This window comes from Amia ocellicauda, chromosome 8 (genome assembly GCF_036373705.1).
Source record: "Amia ocellicauda isolate fAmiCal2 chromosome 8, fAmiCal2.hap1, whole genome shotgun sequence".
Classification (NCBI taxonomy): Eukaryota; Metazoa; Chordata; class Actinopteri; order Amiiformes; family Amiidae; genus Amia; species Amia ocellicauda.
The window spans coordinates 36,382,031-36,405,404 of NC_089857.1; the positions used below are offsets into that span (position 1 = coordinate 36,382,031).

Genomic DNA, 23,374 nt, shown 5'->3' on the forward strand with positions numbered 1-23,374 from the left:
GCTCTCAGTACAGTTGCACATCATACAGAATTGACAGCAATCTCAGTACTGGATATCTTCTGTTAGAAGCCATGAAACCAATACATTTTTCTTCAGCTTATTTAAAGATCATACCAATGTGATGAACGCCCTGCTGTCATTGTGACTATGGTGTGGCTTCTGGCCTGCATCTTGAAAGCAGCATACAAATTCAGTAACATCTTACTGATATTTGCTTAGTTCAGCAGATATCAACAAAAATATTTCATACAGCAAAATCTATCCATGTATTTCACAAAGGCATTTTAATGAAAAAAAATTATAAAATACGGCAAAGGTGAAGAAGCAATTTCAGGGTAAAATGTAATGTATTCCTCGCATGATAGAAAACCTGCCTGCTGTTTATGTTTGGATCAATAGAAGAAAAAACTCCCATACTGCAACAGAGACAGTAATACATTTCAGCATAAAACACACATTACATTAGATGGGAAATGCAAATAAAGTATCTTAAAGTATCCCTTTGATTCTCAAAGGTCCTGTGTACATACTAATAAAATCAATCATCTTTAATGTCCAACTCCCTTAAAGCCTTAGGATTTATCTGCTTAAAGTTGTTTTATATTTTTATTCCATTTGCACCCCTTAGAGTAAGCTCCTTACACTTTTAAAATAAATTTACTCCATATCTCACACACAGGAGCCTTGACAAGGCACCAGCCTTGCTGGTTAAGGAAAAAGTTCCCTCCATAACACGATAATTCAGAAGCAGGGGGATCTCAATTACCTTGAGCATACATTCAGTGACATCATAAGAAAAATTCAATATGCAGCCTCCACACTTGACATGATAATTAAAACATCTTTCCTAGCACAGACTAGCAAGACAAGGCTATTACTGTTAAGTCAACCACTTTAAGAGTTGATTGAGCTGGGAAAACAAATGTCCACTCTTGCCGATTTCCAGACTAAAGTGTACTCTTGTTGAATGCACAATTGGCTGCAGTATCTCATATTTATTCAGAATTTTAAAGAAAATGAAGAAAAATCGCTTCTGTGACTACAGATTATAGCCATGACATGAGGCTGATTCAATTAATATTTATTTATTTCCAAACCCTTGCAATTCAATCTGGATACTTTAATTTACTTTCAGACTTACCTCTAAAAGCATTTATATCACCATAGTGAATCTGAAGTACAAAGTAGTTAATTCCACTATCTCCACCGACTTTAAATCCAACATCTAAAAATGAGAAAAAGAAAAATTCAGAAGATGTCTAAAAGTATGGAATGCACCTCATAGATACTTATTGAATATTTAATTTGCATAGACAATACTATAAAGCAGAAAAGGTGAACTAAAGTAAACATTTCAATTGTTACGGTTTTATGAAAGTAAACAAAAGTCAAGGATAGTATAAATAATAAGAAAGTATAAATAAAAGTAGAAGTATGAAATCTGAATATAAAGTGATACCTCTGGGTAGTTTTTTAGGTGGAGCATTTCGTGCCCAGGCATACATAATATTAGCTTTATCTTTACATGTCCCACCACCACAGTTCCTATAAGAGAAAAAAAAAATAGGTTATAAGTATTAAAGAGTGTTTGTGATGCACAGTTCTGTGGTATTAAAATCAAATGATTCTTGAGTAGCTTGAAATAAGTTTCATGCAGCTCTTGCTTTGCACAATACAGTGGGAACGGTATACATATTTTCATCTTCTCGATTTAGGAAAATGTGAAGTTTATTTAATTTTATCCAGCCCCTTGCATTCAATATGGTATGCATTGCAAACAGAGCCCCAATTTTGCAATTAAGGTATTTCTGAAAACATCAGAAACCTACAAAGAAGCACACAAGGCCAATTAATGAAGCACCTCAATTCAGAAGCAAAGTCAATAATGAGGTCCTCCTGGACTCAAAAGTTTTCTGTTAACATAAAATAAGTCATAGGAAGAATATAAACATAGCACATTAAATAAACAATGCAATTAAAGGCGGACTCTGCTTTATTACTTAATTGTCTTACCGGTTTAGTTCAAAAGCTTTATTTTAAAAAACACTAATTTGTGTATTGTATTACTTAAAGAAAATACACAATCAAGAAACAAAATTAAAATAACCAGGTTGGTCTTTCTCCTTTGCTGTAATGAACACACATATCAGCAGAGAGTTGATACACCCAGCAACTTCACTCCAGTCTGCATCAGTCATGTAATCACTTACATGTACTAAACCCCTGGAACACGATTTCATGTTTTCAAACAATTATAATAAGGTTTTGTTTTTTATGTCTGGAGCTACATCACTATTTTTGCAAGCCTGACATTTAAGTTGCCATCAGAGGAGGACTATGGCAGAGTCTTTGGGTAACACTGTATGAAAATTTGATGTCAGCATGCATGTGTACTAAGTGAATATACAACAGAGGTGTAAACCTATTAGACAGCTGCTAATAGTACTGTACATTGTATATATTGTGCTAGGCACTTTGGTGTGACAGCAAAACACAGACACCTACCTTCCAGTTTATTTCATGCCTATCCTTTACATTACCAATGCACCAAGTGTATGTGTAATTATGCATAGCACCACTACATTTTGACAGAGTTTAACTGTTACTTACAAGCTACATTTCCTCCATGATTCACTATAACATATTGTAGCACTTGATCCACAAGCCATATGGGCCTCTGATTACCTTACTGCTGTTGAGAAATGCTAATTTTCAAATCGTATCTTATTGAATACTTCTCTAACTCTCCTAACAGTTGTTGTCTATGTGCTTACTAATCATTCACATCTTTCTGGAAAGAAGGTTAAGACTAAACTACATCAGACCACCTGCTGTAGCGCTAGCCCAGCCAACTAAAAGTGTCCTGCCTGCCAAAAGTAGGGTGATTTGTGCCAGGAAATATACTATTGCATGATCGCATCTACAATACATTCAAGTGTTAACTTTTTGGAAGCCTACAGAACGAAGGTCATGTAAACTATGCCCTGATGTCGTTTTGATTGTGAAGCTTGAAATGTATATAATGGAATAAAGAGAAGCAGGGGAAATAATAAATGAATCGGTAAATAAATAAAAAAACGAATTGAAGTGAAATGCTTTTTGAAGTTCATAAAGAAGTGCAACACATTCATATTTCAATTTCAAATATGTAATTTAGGTTCTGTTCTAAAATTTAAAAAATATACACAAGCTGACCAATATACAAGTACAGTATAAATCAGTATATTCAGACTTACTGGTAGTTTTAGTACCATACTGCTATTGTGGTATGACTGGTTTTGATGCCCCCCACTGATATATTGATGCCCATTGGCTGGAGCAGCTGCTTATAATTCCCCGCAAGCTTTTTGTACTGCTAATTCCCAAAGGATGTTAAAGACACATTTTCATGAAAAACAGGGAGGATTAATAAGGGCTGATGCAGCAATATCCTAAATGTGTGAGAAAGTGCTGGGAGGCAATAAATTCAGGCTTTGATAAGAGGTTATTAGAGGGGGTGGGGGACGATGGCGAGGACTCAGTAGTACAATAAAAGAGTGAAATGCACACTAAAAATCTAGAATAAAATTATTTATAAACATTTTTTCCTGATTCAGATTGATTGTCATTATCTATGTTGTAAAACTGTTCTTCATATAACTGCAGCTTATTTTAAACAAATGAGAAAGCATTACAGTTGTATGATGCTGAGACCATTTGTGAGGGACTGTCAAATATACAGCATTCGCAGTCACAAAGCAGCACATGCCCTTGTCAAAATAAACACATGCAACAGAACTACATGGATTTTACTAAATAAATACAAAACTGACTCCATAAAGCTGCTCTCTGAAAAACTATAATCATCACATAAAATAAAAAAATTGTAGGGGTTAAAGGAATTCAATTGTATCCATGAGAAGAACAGCGGAAAAATTCTTCTATATTTCTATCAACTCTGAAATTTGTGCCATAAGCATGTATTGATTTTTGTCCCCTAGGTATAGTGCTTTCAGTGTGGTGAAATGTTTGAATATATATGAAACTGGAAGCTGAATCCTGAAGAATATCGCTAGCCGCATATTCCCATAATAGGCAGTGACTTTGCCGCATACTGTTTATTTGTATAATAATCTCTTTGTCTCTTCATCACAAAGCCTTGGTGGAGAATGATACAAAAAAATCTCCCTGGGGTCAGCTCAGGGAGTTCCTGCTCTTTAAAGAGATTGTTGGGGTTGCTATGGTAATGTGCAAGTTTATTACTGCTAGCTCGCTGGTGGATGTCCACAGTGAAGCATAACAATAATGAACCGGCACACATTACCTACCTGTTTGCAATAAAATACTGGGATAAATACAACAGACATTAAAGTAATTTATTTTAACTGCAGAATATCACAAGACAGAACAGATTCATTTCTTATCTGTGGATTCCCTTTCTGCTCATGGCACTAGTTTATCAGCATTCTATATTTAGAGTATAATGAGATTCAGTCCATCCACAGACATTTGCTCCGTTTAGTTTTTCTGAGGCTTATGGACTAGTTGATTTAAGAAGGAACAATTAAAACAACCCATAGAAAATACATAATTAGATATATTTAGTGCTGTGAAATAATGTGAAAAATGTAGTGAATGCACAGAATACAGAAATTCTGAATCAAATGTTTATCAAAATCAGACGTACATATTCTACATTAATGCTGTTGATTTATTATGGATCATCCTATTTAAGGTATTAATAAAACTGTAATCCATTTGACAATAAATTTATCCTATATAAATAAATGATTAATAATTATTGTTCTCTTAAAAAAAAAAAAAAAAAAAAAAAACGTACTGAATATTATTATTTATATTTATTTATTTATTGGCAGACGCCCTTATAAAGGGTGACTTACACAATATAAAAGCAATATTGTTACTTGTGGAACATAATGATGATGAACTATTATAAATTAAAGATGAAATGTTGGTTTCAATATATGACCATATTAGAGATATAGAAACCATACTTCAATAGGAGCAAATTACTGTGATAATCTCTTTATCAAAAAAAAAAAAAAAAAAAAACAGCCAAAAGAAGTTGCCCATGCACACATTAGCACAATAAGGCTGCAAATCTCAGAGGGCCCCAGAAAGCGGTTTGTACACCTGGGGATCAGCAGGTCAGAGCTAAGAGCTGGAACACAGCCCCGGCCTATGAAAGCTAAGAAGTGATGACACTCGCAGTGGCTCACGTTCCTCCGCATTCCCCATTAGGAAAATATCACGGGGCAAGTCATGCTGCAATCTATTATTATATATTATATCTATAAATTAGCAGGGGAATGGTGGACGAATTGACTAGGGTTGATTCATCTCAATAATACATAGCCAAGACCCATAATCCTTGGTTCAGATTCAGATGCTCATGAATGTCTGTCTTCATGTGAAAAGACTGTATTACCATCACCCATCCTTGCTCAATTTTAATATTACTTAAATTTGAAACTCAATTAGTCCAATTACCCAAATCCATGTATATACAGTTAGGTCCATAAATATTTGTACAGTGACACAATTGTCATAATGTTGGTAATCAAGATGTGCTTTAAATGTAGACTTTCATCTTTAATTTGAGCGTAGTTACATCCAAATTGGGTGAACGGTGTAGGAATTACACACATTTTTATATGTGGTACCCCCAACTTTAGGGGCTCAAAAGTATTTGGACACACTAACAATCATGAATTAAATTGTGAGTTTCAATACCTGGTTGCAAATCCTTTGCAGATAATGACTGCCTGAAGTCTGGAACCCATAGACATCACATCACTATCACTATCACCAATCACAAATCAGCTACCTTGGTACATTCTTAAAAAGAAAGAAAACACTGGTGACCATGGAAAACAACTGTGATGGTTGACAGAAGAATTATTTCCCTGGTGAAGAAAAAGCCCTTCACAACAGTTGGCCAGATCAAGAACACCCTCCAGGAGGTAGGCGTATCTGTGTCAAAGTCAATAATTAAGAGAACACTTCACCAGAGTAAATACAGAGGGTTAACCACAAGATGTAAACAGGAAACAGGAAGACCAGATTAGAGTTTGCCAAAAAACATCGAAAGAACCCTCTACAGTTCTAGAACAATATCCTATGGACAGAGAGACAAAGATCAACTTGTACCAGAATGATGGGAAGAGAAGAGTATGAAGAAGGGAAGGAACTGCTCTGGATCCGAAGCATACCACCTCATCTGTGAAGCATGTTATGGCATGGGCATGTATGGCTGCCATGGGAACTGGTTCCCTTGAATTAATTGATGTGACTGCTGCAAAAGCAACCCAAGACTTCAAGATGAAGAAGTGGAATATTCTGCAATGGCCAAGTCAGTCACCTGACCTGAATACAGTTGAGCATCCATTTCACTTGCTGAAGGTAAAACTGAAGGCAAAACACCCCAAGAACAAGCAGGAACTAAAGACAGCTGCAGTGCAGGCCTGGCAGAGCATCACCAGGGAAGAAACCCAGCATCTGGTGATGTCTATGGGTTCCAGATTTCAGGCAGTCATTGACTGCAAAGGAATGTCCAACCAAGTAATGAAACTCACAATTTAATTCATGATTATGTTAGTTTATCCCGATACTTTTGAGCCCCTAAAATTGCGGGGACCACATATAAAAATGGGTGTAATTCCTACACTGTTCACCCAATTTGGACATAACTACCCTCAAATTAAAGATGAAAGTCAACACTTAAAACGCATCTTGTTTTATTGTTTCCTTTCAAATCCATTGTGGTGGTGTACAGAGCCAGAAATCCATAATATAAATAATTATATTTCTGTTAATAAAAGTCAAAACAAAATAATTTGGCTTCCTCTAAGTAGCAATTTTAATCGCTATGTTTACTCTGTGCCTTTATCCTTTCAAAGCTTCGCTCATGGGTAAAAATGGAACAGCAGTTTGTATTCCTTTGCAGAGTGCCTCACACAAACTACTGAATTGGTCCTCTTCCAAAAACATAATGCAAAAAATACTATCCAAACCCAATTAATGTACATTTCAGCACAGAAAGCAACACTGTCTAGAAGAGAATATAAGCAGTGTGCAACCTTACAACAAACAGTCGTAAATAAAGCAGGCGGATGAGATTAGATCATGTCTACACACAATGCTATTTTGAATCCTGAACAGATTGTGCAAGACAGCAAATACTGAAGGAGTTGAAATGTAAAGAATATAGCCTATAAATTGATTCATAATTCACACACACTGTAATCTAATCATCATATATTGTATTCATGAATCATCACAATGTCTCAGAAAAGTAAAGAATTCTACCTATAAACATATTTAAGAGAGTTCAACGTTTAAACACATGGTTTAATTGTTAAACACAAAAAGTACCGGATGCTAGCCTATTCCCAAAAAGTACATGAATATACTAAAAGAAACCCGGGGGGGGGGGGGCTTTTTAATACTTTGGGTGCAGCACAAACCAATAGTTGTATTATTCATGGAACAAAAAAAACAATCTGGTGAAATATGGCCCAAGGAAACACTATTTGTATGGTTTTGATTTAAAAACAGTGTGTACATATATGACACACATCATTTTTATATCAGAATAAAATCTGCAATATATTCAGATTTAAATTTGATTTAGCCCACATGAGTACATTTTTGGAGTTGTATTCCTCTGCAACAATTTTAATATGAAGTATATACATTTTAATTCTTATTATTAAATTAAAATAGCCTTTTGCAATTCAATTTTTTTTTTCTTCTTTTAGTATAATATATGGATAGCAGTGTAAAGGAAATCCAACAAGGATTAATGATCACCAAGAGATGATAAGGTCATAATGTCACAACAAATTGGTAATAATCAATAATGAATGACACTATCTGCACATGTTCACGATAAAGAAACCAAACTATTTATTTTTAAAGAAGCTTTATACTGAGGATAAAGCTATTATCATTGTTAATTGATAACAAGATATGCTTAAAGGCATTACAACACAGACCTTGCGAAAACATAATGCTAGATTAAATTGTTCATCTTGTTCCGGAGGATTTGGCAGGACTGAAAGTAATTAAACTAGCCTTATTGAAGCAAAGAAAGGAAATAATTCATCTTCATAAAAACAGACGTTTACTTTCAGCAGGACAGATAAGCAATTTCAATCAAATGTAAGTCTGCCAGGCACTTTGTAGGTTTTATCAATACAGAATATATGATTTTATGCTGTGGAGAATAATAAGGGAAAAAGGCATTGTATTCCACATAAAAGTAATACATGCATGACCAATTGTGCACAATTAATTAGATTGCCATTAAAATAAGTGGACTTTACATAGATCTAAACAGAGCCTATATAGTTCATAAAGTGTTTGCCACAGTAATAGAGGTCGATAGGATGTTTAATACATTAATTTACATGCATAGTGCATCAAATGCAGATTAGCTGATGGGATTAAACGATGGCTTAAATTTCAGTACGTTATCAACTCAGGAGCAGAAAGGGACCTAGTCTTTTAGACACTGATATCTAGACGTAAAGGGCCTTTTAATAACTGCAGTTATACATCATTTAGACACAGCTTTGGCCTTGTATTAAAACACCCTTAATTAAATTATACTTAAACTACTTTAAAGTCATTACATTTAAATCTAATAACGAAGGTGTTTTATTATCCAAAAGTGAAAGTTAAATGTAACATTAAAGGTTTGTTCTATATGGCAAATAATTATTTAAACGAAAGAAAAAAAAAAAAAGGCATTTTAAGAATCCTTACCAGTAATCATCAGTGGAAAATGGAGACCTGCAGCCAAAGAGAATCATGTGATGAGCAGTTTCCATGCTGGCATGAGGTGTGAAGTCAACTACAGGAGACAAAGCAATACATTTACATTAGAATGAGATAAATCATGTAATATACCAAATACATGCTTGCTTAAGAACATTCTTGAGTTTAAAACCAAAAACCCAAGAATGTTCTTAAGTAAACAAAAAAAAAAAACATTGGCAGGATCACTTCAGATTATGATGAACAAAACATTAACAAAACTATTAAAATGCTGCATGCCTGGAGCATGAATGGTTCTTTTTGGTAAGAAGCACCTGTATCAAATCTTGAGTGAATTACTAACAATTAAGCATCTCAGCTGTTATTTAGAAAATAAAATAAAAAATAAAAGTTGAAATACCGTTTAATTTGCTGTATCAAGTGCTGCAATATTTTAATAAGCCAAACTTCTCTATAAGTTGTTTAATCATAAGGTAAACAAGTGCAGATTCAAGTCATAATTGTTCACAACATGTCATTAATGTCACCAAATGGGGTTTAAATAACATCCTAATGTAGATTTTCTGAGGGTTTAATTATATATCAACAGGTGTTTATAAATATCTTGTAATGTAATTCCCAGTGTTTTCAGTACACAAAATCAACTGTGCCATTCCATAAAACATGACATCTGATTGCTTTTTAATAGTTTTTTTGTTTTTTTAAAAGAAGAGTTATTATATTTAAAATGTAGTTCACTTGCTTAAAATCTGTGTCTCAGATTATTATTAACCTTTAATTAGACTAGTAAATCAACTCAGATCTGGGGATTTATAAATAAGGATCCCTGGCTGTACTATATCAGAGTAGTACCACAGGTACCACTCGTGCTTTTTGTCAATTCCTCCAACTGCTCCAGCCTTGAAAAGTCTCAAAGCTTTTCCATGCATTTCCATCAATGCTCTTCAAAAATCACACAGGAGAACCAATCTTTCCTTCAGGAGATTAATTCTTATTGCTTATGCCATGATAACACAACACAGTCTGAGTGAACCGAGCCTCACAGTGTATTCCTCAGCCGTCTGTTATAATAAATCAATAAGGGCCTTGGCATTAATCACTAGTAAACAGAAGAGTTTATTTACTGATAAGTCACGTGAATTAAAAACGAGGTGCAGACATCATATTTAGTGGCCGACTGAATTGAGTCAATCCACAGATTTTCTCCAAGTCTTTGGGAACACCCTTCAGCTATCGATACAGCTCAGCTGCCATGACCAGACAGTACTTTCACTACCTCAGTAGGTCAAATACATCTTAGGGTAAATTATTCATCTGTGTTAAAATCAAACACAGCCACAAGCATTATTAAAATGGTCCCCTGTAAGTAATTTGCAGAATTTAATGAAAATATGCCTTATGCCTGCAAGTTACATTACCCTTCAACATTCTCCTTAGCAGTCTCTGTGTGCATGAACAACTTTTAATTGCCTTGTAGATGCACAAGCAAGTCTTTGATCATGATAAACAAATAAAACAAATGTTAAGGAATTATCAAATAATTATTACTAGATTAACAAAAGTCTTCATATCAGTGGTGTTGAACGTGCACTAGTAGTTAGTTGCATCTCCTGAAGTAACTGTGAAGGTGGCTCTGTTTTCCATCACTGCAATTAATAGAGACGGCGTTTTATACGCTTCTTATTCTGTAATCAAACGCACAAAACAAACACAAAAAAAACACTGTCATGTCTTGGTAAGAGAGGCACAGAAGGAGGTAGTTAATGGTACCTACGCATCGCATGTCACACAGCTGATTTAAGCAGATGGTGCTTACATTTACGGCGTACAAGGAATTGGTATTGTTCCAAAGCAGAAGCAGACTGTCATTTACCTGTCATCTTTAAAAAAACATCCGCATCCACATATATACTGTTCCTCACAAAAGGGTCACCATGGTATGCAAATTACAAACAACTTTATTACTCATCTTTTTTTTTTTTTTTTTTTTTTTTTTTTTACATTTTGTATAAACATCAAATGAAGAATAATAATAAGTATTTATAGTTTCATCAATAAATATTTGTACACCACAAAAAATTCTCAGTGTGTGACATCCTATTTTATTATATTTTTCTAAGAAAGGAACCCATAAAAACTTATAAATATGTACTGGTACTTCTACAAATTTACTTTAAACATTTATTTTTACATCTGCAAAAACGCCATGAGTTTATTAAAGTGTCAGAAGAGTATTACTGAAATTGTTAGATAATTAAAGGTTAGAAAAAAACACCTTTAGGGAGCCAATATTGCTGCTAAAAGGATTACTGCTGCTGACACTACAGCAAAATGCAAATTAAAGCACAATAGTAGCTGGTAAGAGCTGTACCTGGAAAAAAAAAACAGTACAAAAAGATCTATTCTGCACTTAATCAAGTTAATTTAAAAGCAAGTGTTCAAGAGCAAAGATTTACCATCTCAAATGAATTTATTGTGTTGAAGGAAGCACGTCATGCTTGAAATGGCTTCCTATGTTACTAAACTCCTCAGAAAATCACAGTACCTAGGCCCTTAATACAGTGAAGGCTTCTATAATATATTGAGAACAGTAGCACCTATAACAATGTCTAGACAAAGAATAAAAGAACAAACATGTTGGACATTAGTCATTCCTGGGCTGTGATTAAATCAAAACCTCGATTCACCCACTAATTGCAAGATATAACTCAGTGCTTGTTAACTGGATTTTTATGTATAGAATTCTCTGCAAAACAAATCAAAAGCCATCACTGACAACAGGCATGTAAAATGATGTTTATATCAGGATTTAAACCATAAATGAGTGAAAGCCACTTATTAAGTAATTAAATCTGGTGCTTTTTAATACTCACCTACATAGGAGTCTCTCTCCCTTGGCACTCGAACTGCAATGCACATGTAGGAATCAGACTATAAAAAATAAATTTAACTTCAGTTAAAGTTACAAAGTTATTTTTTTAATTGTACATCTTTTTAATATTTTAAAAAAACTGCAATATCTGCATTTACATTCAACATTTAAAACACGGTGGAAGACAAAACCAATATTTAAATAGAAAAAAACCTGGAACTCAATTTGACTGAAGATTGATTTGTCAGCCACGCATATCTGTATTAAAATCTGTATTCCCAGCATATAAAAGGTCTGTTTAAATCACAAACAATGAAGGGGAATTACACTCTTCAATCTTTATCCATCACTATATGTAACAGTGAAAAGATGACACTCAGTCAGCATTTGGGTGTATTGATTTGTCACTTTTTAATAGGCTGTGCTGCTGCAGCCACCAAATAACTGCATTTGTGTGGCTACCATATGTCACACAAAGCAAATATCACTTCTTAGCTACCAATACAAATATCAATGAGAAATAATGCAGGTGGGCAGGAGGCCTCTGCTCGGCAGATATATAATAGCTGTCCAGTCTCTATTTTGTCAGGATAATACATGACTAAGCAACCTCAGTAAATCATGGAGTCTGACCTTAAACCACAGTGAGATATATGATCTTGTTTGAAACGACTAAAGAAATTAGATGAAATCCAATAATGTAGAGAAAATAAGTGTCTTTCTAACCCTGTCTTTTACCCTGTAATCTGCAACAGTATTAATCACTGGCCCACCATGACTCCTGACTTTGTTTACTATGTTTACCAATACGGGTCACAAGAACTATATTAATCATTCCTCAGCAAAAAATATCCTTCCAATGCAAGATCAAATGCATTTGCCAACAAACATTTACAATTCAAACAGCTGAAATCAAAATAAAACTGTATATAATAAAAAACTTGAATTAAAACGGAACATGGTTACTAATATGTTCTAACATTTAGCTCATCTGTAATAATACCAATCTAATATTACTTCTATAAATGATTACACTAAGGTTTCTCCGTTCATATTTAACCCGCAAATGCGTGTACAAAAAATCATGAATACATAAATCAGGAACCAATGCATTATACAAATACAAAGAGGCTAAAGAATGAACTTACACTAATATATTGTTCAATTGAGTAAGGATAATATAATAAACATGACGCCATAAGAAATTAAAGCTCCTTATGAAATCATCTAGCCCAGGTTGTGAAATGTTGCTCAAAATGCAAAAAAGATTAACTTGAAAATGTAGTGCAAATCCCATTACCTAACTGCTTGCACAATGTGCAATAGGTGTTGCTTCTAAAAGGAATCGGTAACACAGATGTTTTGTAATCATCCCATGAGAATTACATCTCGGTTTTAAGTGATGTCGCCAACATAATGGTCTTTCAACACAGTTATGGTCTGAAAACCAATTGTGCAACTAGTCAGCAATTAATCATTTAAAGCCGACTCTTAAGGCTACACCCACAAAAACATCTTAAGACCCTGCCTTGTTTGACTGTATGTGATAACTAATGCAAACACAGAAACATTTTAGATTTTAGATTTTGCATTTCTCTGTTATTTCATTATCAAAACAAACAGATTTATTATTTAATTTCAATTTCATGTCATGTAGTCAGTTGCATCTTCACATTTAAAATTTCCATCACAGTGGACTAATTTTCAGACGGCTTTAAAACATTTCAAAATAATGCATCACCTAGCCCTAGAATAACAATCAGCCCTATCCGCAATAGTGACTCATCTCTGACTAATGAAACAAAATACTGCAGCCACACTTAGCTGAATATATATATATATATATATATATATATATATATATATATATATATATATATATATATATATTATATTATATATATACATACATATATATATATATATATATATATATACATACATATATATATATATATATATATATATATATATATATATATATATACACACTCACCTAAAGGATTATTAGGAACACCATACTAATACTGTGTTTGACCCCCTTTCGCCTTCAGAACTGCCTTAATTCTACATGGCATTGATTCAACAAGGTGCTGAAAGCATTCTTTAGAAATGTTGGCCCATATTGAGAGGATAGCATCTTGCAGTTGATGGAGATTTGTGGGATGCACATCCAGGGCACGAAGCTCCCGTTCCACCACATCCCAAAGATGCTCTATTGGGTTGAGATCTGGTGACTGTGGGGGCCAGTTTAGTACAGTGAACTCATTGTCACGTTCAAGAAACCAATTTGAAATGATTCGACCTTTGTGACATGGTGCATTATCCTGCTGGAAGTAGCCATCAGAGGATGGGTACATGGTGGTCATAAAGGGATGGACATGGTCAGAAACAATGCTCAGGTAGGCCGTGGCATTTAAACGATGCCCAATTGGCACTAAGGGGCCTAAAGTGTGCCAAGAAAACATCCCCCACACCATTACACCACCACCACCAGCCTGCACAGTGGTAACAAGGCATGATGGATCCATGTTCTCATTCTGTTTACGCCAAATTCTGACTCTACCATCTGAATGTCTCAACAGAAATCGAGACTCATCAGACCAGGCAACATTTTTCCAGTCTTCAACTGTCCAATTTTGGTGAGCTTGTGCAAATTGTAGCCTCTTTTTCCTATTTGTAGTGGAGATGAGTGGTACCCGGTGGGGTCTTCTGCTGTTGTAGCCCATCCGCCTCAAGGTTGTACGTGTTGTAGCTTCACAAATGCTTTGCTGCATACCTCGGTTGTAACGAGTGGTTATTTCAGTCAAAGTTGCTCTTCTATCAGCTTGAATCAGTCGGCCCATTCTCCTCTGACCTCTAGCATCAACTGCCGCATACTGGATGTTTTTCCCTTTTCACACCATTCTTTGTAAACCCTAGAAATGGTTGTGCGTGAAAATCCCAGTAACTGAGCAGACTGTGAAATACTCAGACCGGCCCGTCTGGCACCAACAACCATGCCACGCTCAAAATTGCTTAAATCACCTTTCTTTCCCATTCAGACATTCAGTTTGGAGTTCAGGAGATTGTCTTGACCAGGACCACACCCCTAAATGCATTGAAGCAACTGCCATGTGATTGGTTGGTTAGATAATTGCATTAATGAGAAATTGAACAGGTGTTCCTAATAATCCTTTAGGTGAGTGTGTATATATATATATATATATATATATATATATATATATATATATATATATATATATATATATTTGTAATGTATGTATCCTTACATAATAAATAATGATATGTATACATTACAGGATCATTTCTCCTTTCTTAAGATATTTAAAGCAATGATCAATGGCTGATTTTTAAAGTATAACATTTTCAGCACATACAGTACCTTGAAGGTTTAGTTTATATGCAAAAACACTTCGAGGGGAAAAACAATAGTGAGTGTGTTTCAATGGTTTATGTATTATTAGTTTATTTAAACATGATATGTACATTTTTTATCTTTCATATGCAGATTAATCACAGATATAGAGTATCTTTTGTGATGTCCCTTTTCAACTTACCGCAGTGGGTGTCACACCTGGCATGCGAATATCAAGAGAGAAATTCTGGGCATTAGGTGGAATAACGGGCTGTCTGGATCGAGTGCATTCACCAGGAGTGGACAATACACTTTCCTGATACCTGTCCCAGACAAAGAAAAATAGTTACAATTAAAATGTTTCTCATTGTGGGTTTATTTGTTTCTTTACAATAAAAGTCCATTTAATAAGTAGACTTCATGAGCTACTGTCTGTCTACTACTAGATGGAGGAATCATAAGAGGAAAAACCTCAATGAAATTTATAGTAAGTGAACCTAGGACTTTGTTGTTATAGTACTAAGGGCAAATCAACTGATCTGCAACCATATTCTCAACAGCACACTTGGCCAATGCGTTGTCACTTCCCTAACTGACAGGAAGACCTTCAACCCGCAGTGAACTGAATTGGTTGGAGAGGATATAGGCTATACTGTATCATCATCATCTACACTAAAATTCACCATAAGTTTGCAGTGCTGGCATCACAGTGAAGGAGACAGTTTGTACTGCAGAATTCTTTACAAGTCCCTTTAACATTATATTCTATGCTTTAACCATTGGTTATTTCACCCCATTCGCACAGAAACAACTGCTGGCAATTTGGCGGCATTTTGTTGCTGGCAAAGTCCGTGTGAATGGGTTATTGCCGGCAAATCGTTGCCGGCAATTTTCCGGCTAGGTTCCTAGTCTAATTGCCAGCAATTTGCCGGCAATGGGTCTGTGTGAATGGAGCAGGAAAATTATTGGCAGCAAATGATGCGCAATGTCCTTGTTAACTGATGTATCCAATCAAAACAGGGGCGCATTTTAACAAGGTTAAGGCACATTTAACAAGAACTTGTGACAAGAAATGGACCGGGTCATTAGAAATGGAGTTATTGATGAGAGTTATTATTAGAGTTATTGATGAACCAACAGGTTGCCGTATGTAATGCTAACTATTGTCACACATATGTCAGATATTATATTTTGCATGATTTATTGGTATATAACATCTATATACAGGCAAACGTGTTACCACCTCACACTGGGTTCGCTTTAAAAGAAACCGGTTCGGATCGTTGCTGTGAAACAATGTATCAGTGTGCTCGCTGTTCACACTTGTCTCACGTACTAACATGCTCGGTTCGTTTGGAAACTAACTCGGGTTCATTGTCGTGGTTCACTTCCTTGTTTTCTCAGGAATCAGATCACTTGTGTTCATATTGCAATAATCAAGTGAGCTGGGTTCATTTTGTATTAATAAAACATTTACAATTTACATGATTAGTGATTAGGCAGCATAACGCGTACAATAACAAATACACATGACATCAAAAAAGCAACTACATGCAGTAGTCTACTTCTGATACAACCGAATAATACACGGGTGTGTTCACATGTAGAATGTGCGCAGATCTGACCAGCAAAGCAATTCATTTTCAGAATCTGTGATGATTGTCTGTATCATGAACGCATCCAATATTTAACACACTGTATGCAATTACTGAACACAACAATATGCTGCTATATTTATATTATGATCAGTGTTGCACTTGGTGATTGTTTTGCCTATATACAAATATACAATAACACTATTTTACTGCTACTGCCATACCAAACATAGTGTTACTTTACATAATACATTAAACAAAGGGTTTTTATAGCAATTAATTACTTCTGACAGTTATTTTCTCACACAAACAAAAGTACAAATAAGCCACAAAATTATTGAAAAATGACTGGCTCATGCGCAGCATCTTTATATAAAATGGTATGCTCCGATGTATACATGTTAACTTTAATTTGCATTATATTCCATTTAGAAAAAAAATAAAAATAGCTTTTGTAACACCCTTTATGAATATTGCCCAATATCCAATTGTTGTCAGATTACTGATGTTACTGTTAATAATAAGTAAATGAATAAATACATAAATGGGCATGTTATCATAACTGGTACTGTAAAGTCAAAACTACACGTTATTGGGTGAAATGTGGAGTTTGTTTTCTTTTTGATAAAGAATTGAGACCTCCCAGTATCACATTCAAAATTTCCAAGCGAACCGAACTCAGTTATTTTCCAATCGAAATTCGTTGTTCACATTCTTCTCCAAAAGAACCGAACCGCACTGATTACAAAATAAACCTCTAGTGTGAATGAGCCTTTAGACTGCATTACAGTGACACTGATGGTAGTTTGTTTTGAGTTATTTAATTTGATTGCAATACATTTTTTTGTTTTGAGCAATCAGTCAACCGCAGATCTAGAACAGAATATCGGTCCATGTCTCCTCTATCGAATCCACATGCTATGCATGAATGCTGTAGAATCACAAAACAGATTCACTTGAAATAAGTACTTCATAACATCCTAAGGTATGAAAAATGTCTACAATTTTCATGTGGGAATCTTAGATGCATCATGTTTCATCTCCTTTGAATTTTAGTTTAGCTGCATAAGATACATCTATAAACTCTGAACATATAACTGAAAGATCGCTAACAATCTGGAAAGAACATTAGCATATGAAGAAAAACAGGATTCATAAATGTATCCGAGGGGGGGGGGGAGATTTTTCAGAGGTTTTATAACGCACTTAATTAATGTCAAATTTAAAGAAAACTTAATTGCAATTAAAGAGAGCTACTAATTTCTGAGTTTCCAACCCCATTTACAATTTCTAAACAATACTCAAAGCTTATAAATTAAATCGTGCAACATTACTACTACTTTTCTCTTAATAGGTCATATATGTTGAATACAGGTAGGAGAAAAAAAATATCACAATTACCCACCTTTTAAAAATGGACAGTGGGCTTTTTAATCCCAAACTGTGGCTTTGAAAAACAAGAGAGAGTAAAACCACAGCGCAAACGAGGACACCCATATCCACCCTGCTGTTGCTGGCCTGATTAGTGTGAGAAGAAAGGGCAGTGCAGCTCTTATCAGCTGTGGACCTCACAATTAGGGAGCCGGAGCAGCAGGAGTGGCATCAATTCAACACTGGGTCTTCACCGGCTCTGCAGTCGCTCAGCGTGTCTCTCTCACAAGCCCATCGACCTAGGAAAAAGGGGATGTGCTGTCAGACCAAGGCAGAAGATGTGCTCTTTTGTTTTTTTCTTTTGAAGTGAACACCAGATCCAGGCTGCCTCCCTCCCAACACAAGCGCACGTACAGACACTCCACTCTCTAATCCTGATGTCCGGTAAAGGAAATCACAAAATGCAAAGTGACAGTCCGGCCAGTGCTTCCCTCCCAGAGGTTCTGCCTCGCTCCCAGCTTAAAAAAAAAAAAAAAAAAAAAAAAAAGAAATCTGCAGGTTATCACTCCTTCAACATGCTGGATGGCATCTCACAGCACAGCATCAGTCTTCATTCACAACCTGCAAAAATAGAAGCAGATAATGGATGACTAACACATTACAGCATTAGCCCTCAGCAAATCCCTGTTGGGCTCTTTATTACATTAGTATTTTCATAAGCTGTAGCCCAGCCCATGTGGTAAGAATTAGCCTGCTCTGTGGTACGAGGGTCTGGCAGTAGGTTTTATTTCTTCCTGCTTTCTTTCATTAAAAATACATAGAAACACTCTGCAGTACTATGCGATGCATGTCACCAGAGTTATTCAAATGAATACTGAATCAGTGACAAATAAAAGGCAGGGGAGAAAGGATATCTGAGACAAGCACAATAATCCAATAAGAGCTTTTCACAGCAAAGAGGATTCCCACACAAGTGTATTCAGTCGTTCACCATCAGGAGAGCTGCAAATGTGCCCAAATGATTTACCTACACTTCACTGCAGTTCTAAAGCAGTCCTGGGTACACAAATAGGGGGTGTGAAAGGCTGGGCGCATACAGTACCATTCACTCAATCACAGTTTACAGTATTGCTAATGCTGAGATCACACTGTGGAAATATACGATTAGAATATTTTAAAATCATACAAATGTGTAACAATGCAAATAGAACAAAGTATGTAAATCTATATATGATGTCTATTAGGATCTATGAACCACAATGAGGAGGCAGCAATGTATCTGAAAAGAATACTTTTCTGAATATAATCTCTTATGAAACTAGTACCTCTCAAAACATTAGTTTAAAATTACTAACTGGGCTCTTGTCACGCTTTAACAATTGACATGATACGCAGACCGTGAAGTTATTTTAAAAGACAATGGATGAAATCATACTACATGAAAATTTGGTGTTTTCTTTAGTTAACAGTTGAAGGGTCCTCATCATTTTTGGAAACCCTAAAGCATTATAAAATGCTCCACCCATAAGAAAAAACAAGTCCAGCCATAAAATACATTACCAACATACTTCAGTGAAGTTTTACTATTTAGATGTATTGGGTTTTCAATACTAAATGTCAATACATTTATATAGTTCACACTGAAAGGACAAAAATGGGGAATAGTTTTCCATTCCATTGTTTCCAAAAAACATAAAATAATACGGATTCTTTATAATATAATATTTAATAAAAAGTGGAAGACACAGGCATGTTCAATATTAACTGTAAGACACAATGTACAGGCACCAATCACACTGATCTAGAAGACCTTTCTTTGATGTCTTCACCTGAAACTTCACAGAGCACTGTACTTCAGAAACTCATGAAATTAATTGACAAGTATCATGTGTCTGGAGAGCAGGCTTGGACACATGTAGTACCAGGTGTTTCCAGCCACTGTAGAATAATATACATAATTTAACTGCATTCTGTAGATATGAGCTCTAAGAAATAGAGGGGACAGTTCATAACTGAAAGGAAAAAAAAAAAAACAAGTCAAAAAGAATTAGGGTTTGTTTTCCACACTTTAAACTATCTTTAAATCTGTTTGAAAGATTTCCAGGTTTGGATTTGTTTTCAAGTTGAAAACACATACAAATGAATGGCCTACATATCAAGCCAACAGAAGTATAATTTACAAACCTGTTTCTCTTAAGATCACAGTACATATACACTCACCTAAAGGATTATTAGGAACACCATACTAATACGGTGTTTGACCCCCTTTCGCCTTCAGAACTGCCTTAATTCTATGTGGCATTGATTCAACAAGGTGCTGAAAGCATTCTTTAGAAATGTTGGCCCATATTGATAGGATAGCATCTTGCAGTTGATGGAGATTTGTGGGATGCACATCCAGGGCACGAAGCTCCCGTTCCACCACATCCCAAAGATGCTCTATTGGGTTGAGATCTGGTGACTGTGGGGGCCAGTTTAGTACAGTGAACTCATTGTCATGTTCAAGAAACCTATTTGAAATGATTCGACCTTTGTGACATGGTGCATTATCCTGCTGGAAGTAGCCATCAGAGGATGGGTACATGGTGGTCATAAAGGGATGGACATGGTCAGAAACAATGCTCAGGTAGGCCGTGGCATTTAAACGATGCCCAATTGGCACTAAGGGGCCTAAAGTGTGCCAAGAAAACATCCCCCACACCATTACACCACCACCACCAGCCTGCACAGTGGTAACAAGGCATGATGGATCCATGTTCTCATTCTGTTTACGCCAAATTCTGACTCTACCATCTGAATGTCTCAACAGAAATCGAGACTCATCAGACCAGGCAACATTTTTCCAGTCTTCAACTGTCCAATTTTGGTGAGCTTGTGCAAATTGTAGCCTCTTTTTCCTATTTGTAGTGGAGATGAGTGGTACCCGGTGGGGTCTTCTGCTGTTGTAGCCCATCCGCCTCAAGGTTGTACGTGTTGTGGCTTCACAACTGCTTTGCTGCATACCTCGGTTGTAACGAGTGGTTATTTCAGTCAAAGTTGCTCTTCTATCAGCTTGAATCAGTCGGGCCATTCTCCTCTGACCTCTAGCATCAACAAGGAATTTTCACCCACAGGACTGCCGCATACTGGATGTTTTTCCCTTTTCACACCATTCTTTGTAAACCCTAGAAATGGTTGTGCGTGAAAATCCCAGTAACTGAGCAGATTGTGAAATACTCAGACCGGCCCGTCTGGCACCAACAACCATGCCACGCTCAAAATTGCTTAAATCACCTTTCTTTCCCATTCAGACATTCAGTTTGGAGTTCAGGAGATTGTCTTGACCAGGACCACACCCCTAAATGCATTTAAGCAACTGCCATGTGATTGGTTGGTTAGATAATTGCATTAAAGAGAAATTGAACAGGTGTTCCTAATAATCCTGGAAATTACTGGAAAAAGCACCACAACATTCTCAATGTCAAGGCCGATTGCTTTACTTTGGAAAATACCGAAGACAGACAATGGTTTATAGTGAAAGGTACAGTAGAGCTCTACCCAGTTTATCAGCTACTAATTTGGCTAACATTTGTTTCAAGTAAGAGACTATTTTATTTTAAAATAGCTACTGATAGATATGATTGGGTATTGTACAGATTACTCCACTGTTGTCACACACTGATCACTAAATCTTTTTAAGGGAATTGTAATTGCTAATGTGAGTCTAGGAATATTATTTACATGAAATATTAACTCTCATGTTCACTTAAAGTGGTCAATATATCGGCTACCCCTTTTGTAATGTAATTTAATAATGTTACACAGATTTAAATGGTGCCCCCTACTCTATTCTGTAAACCAGAACCAATGTGCAAAACACCATTTTGATCTGAATGTTACAGCCCTTTCAGTATTTGAGTGACAAGACAAAATAACAAACAAAAATAGCCCTTGATGTACAAATCCCCCTACCCCCTCCCCCCAAAAAAGTGTTTGTAACACACTGGAGATGCTAAACAATGATGACTTTTGTATTCTCCTTTTATCTTCAGCTCCGCATCTGTTCACAAGAGGAATCCTATCTATCTTGTCTTGATTTGCACTGAGGAGCTTCTGTTTCAGTCCACAGAGAATTAATAAAAGTTGAGAAAGAGCAGATGAAGGGACTCTGCTGTCACTAATGATGTAGTGGCCATGTGCATAAAAGAGCACAATACCTTAGCTTTCGTTACTAATTCCACTACATTATTTGATACTTATGCAGAAAGACTGACTGGTGCAAAAGACTGAGGTTTACACTATAATCCACAGAACAGCAAACTCTGTAAAGATTCGACAAGTTAAGGGCTACTTATGAGAGTGAGGAAAGCAACCATGACACAGTGTATTATTATTGCTTTCATTGTGTTCACTGGTTAAGCAATTCTACTTTTAAAGTGCCATTGATACTGCTATGCATCTCATAGTCAGATATGCAAAACAGGCCAAAATAACCTGATCAAATAAGGAAGGTATGTCTCTGATATCAATATAATTTGAGGTCTGACTGCATACATTTATCATCGCCAGACGTAAGACCACTCATTGTTTATTAATAAGCAAGACACAACAGAATGTGCACACTCGCAGAAATACATAATGAAGAATATTCACTAATTAACCATTATTAAGAGTTCAAAACTCTGACTAGAATGGCATTTTGAATTAAACTATAGCATGATTTGTCCAGAAGTAATCCTTGCAGAGAATTTTAATTACATCGATCAGTTTAATAAGACCAAATGTATTCTGTATTGCTTTGTTATGGCTGTAAGTAGGAGTTTAATAATTTGCTTTTAAACTTGATCTAAAGAAATGTGTCTAAAGACATAATGGCTTATTGAAATCTTGGAGGTTTCACCATTGTTTTTTTAAGTCTTCATTAATGTTTTCGCAAAATTACTCTTCCCTTCCATCCATTTTCCTTTATTCATTAATTATTATATTTCTAGAACAGACTTGCAATGCTCAATGGTTGAAATTTAAAAATAGATTCAACAATATTAAACTAATAAATGAAAAAAAAATCATTTTTTTTAATCATATTCTTATTGATTTTACAAAAACAGTACCTTGTCCCACACTGGATAATCTCCACTCTGACCTCATCTGCATAGAACGTGCTTATCCTATACATATTTTAAACATACTTGTGCAGAACAAATATAACCCATAAACAAAAATAACATTGAGAGCAAGTCATTAAACAAATCATGTGTAGCTACATATTGTGCCTAGTGGTTCTAATAGACTTGAGTAATCATAAAAGATTGTATCTAACTACCCCAAGTGTTAAATTAATGAAGAACAGATAACACCCACTCTTCTGCCAAACTGGAAAATGCTTTCTTTCTGGAGGGAGACAGATTGCTAATCACA

At 35.5% G+C, this 23,374-nt stretch overlaps 1 protein-coding gene across 9 annotated transcripts in view; it reads right to left on the reverse strand.

Annotated features, from left to right (window-relative positions):
• The window catches only part of pam (peptidylglycine alpha-amidating monooxygenase), an 81,122-nt gene that overhangs the window by 36,581 nt on the left and 21,167 nt on the right, over positions 1-23,374 (reverse strand). For 8 of the 9 annotated variants that reach the window (XM_066711267.1, XM_066711268.1, XM_066711264.1 and 5 more), the window contains exons 2-7: positions 18,012-18,276; positions 15,214-15,334; positions 11,655-11,712; positions 8,770-8,857; positions 1,460-1,545; positions 1,142-1,225 (exon numbers count right to left, since the gene is read on the reverse strand). In XM_066711267.1, the coding sequence (XP_066567364.1) occupies positions 1,142-1,225; positions 1,460-1,545; positions 8,770-8,857; positions 11,655-11,712; positions 15,214-15,334; positions 18,012-18,103 (529 nt within the window). In that variant the 5' untranslated portion in view covers positions 18,104-18,276. Of the gene's footprint in view, positions 1-1,141; positions 1,226-1,459; positions 1,546-8,769; positions 8,858-11,654; positions 11,713-15,213; positions 15,335-18,011; positions 18,277-18,391; positions 18,502-23,374 lie in introns of those variants that run through there. The other variant, XM_066711260.1, reaches the window with a different exon arrangement.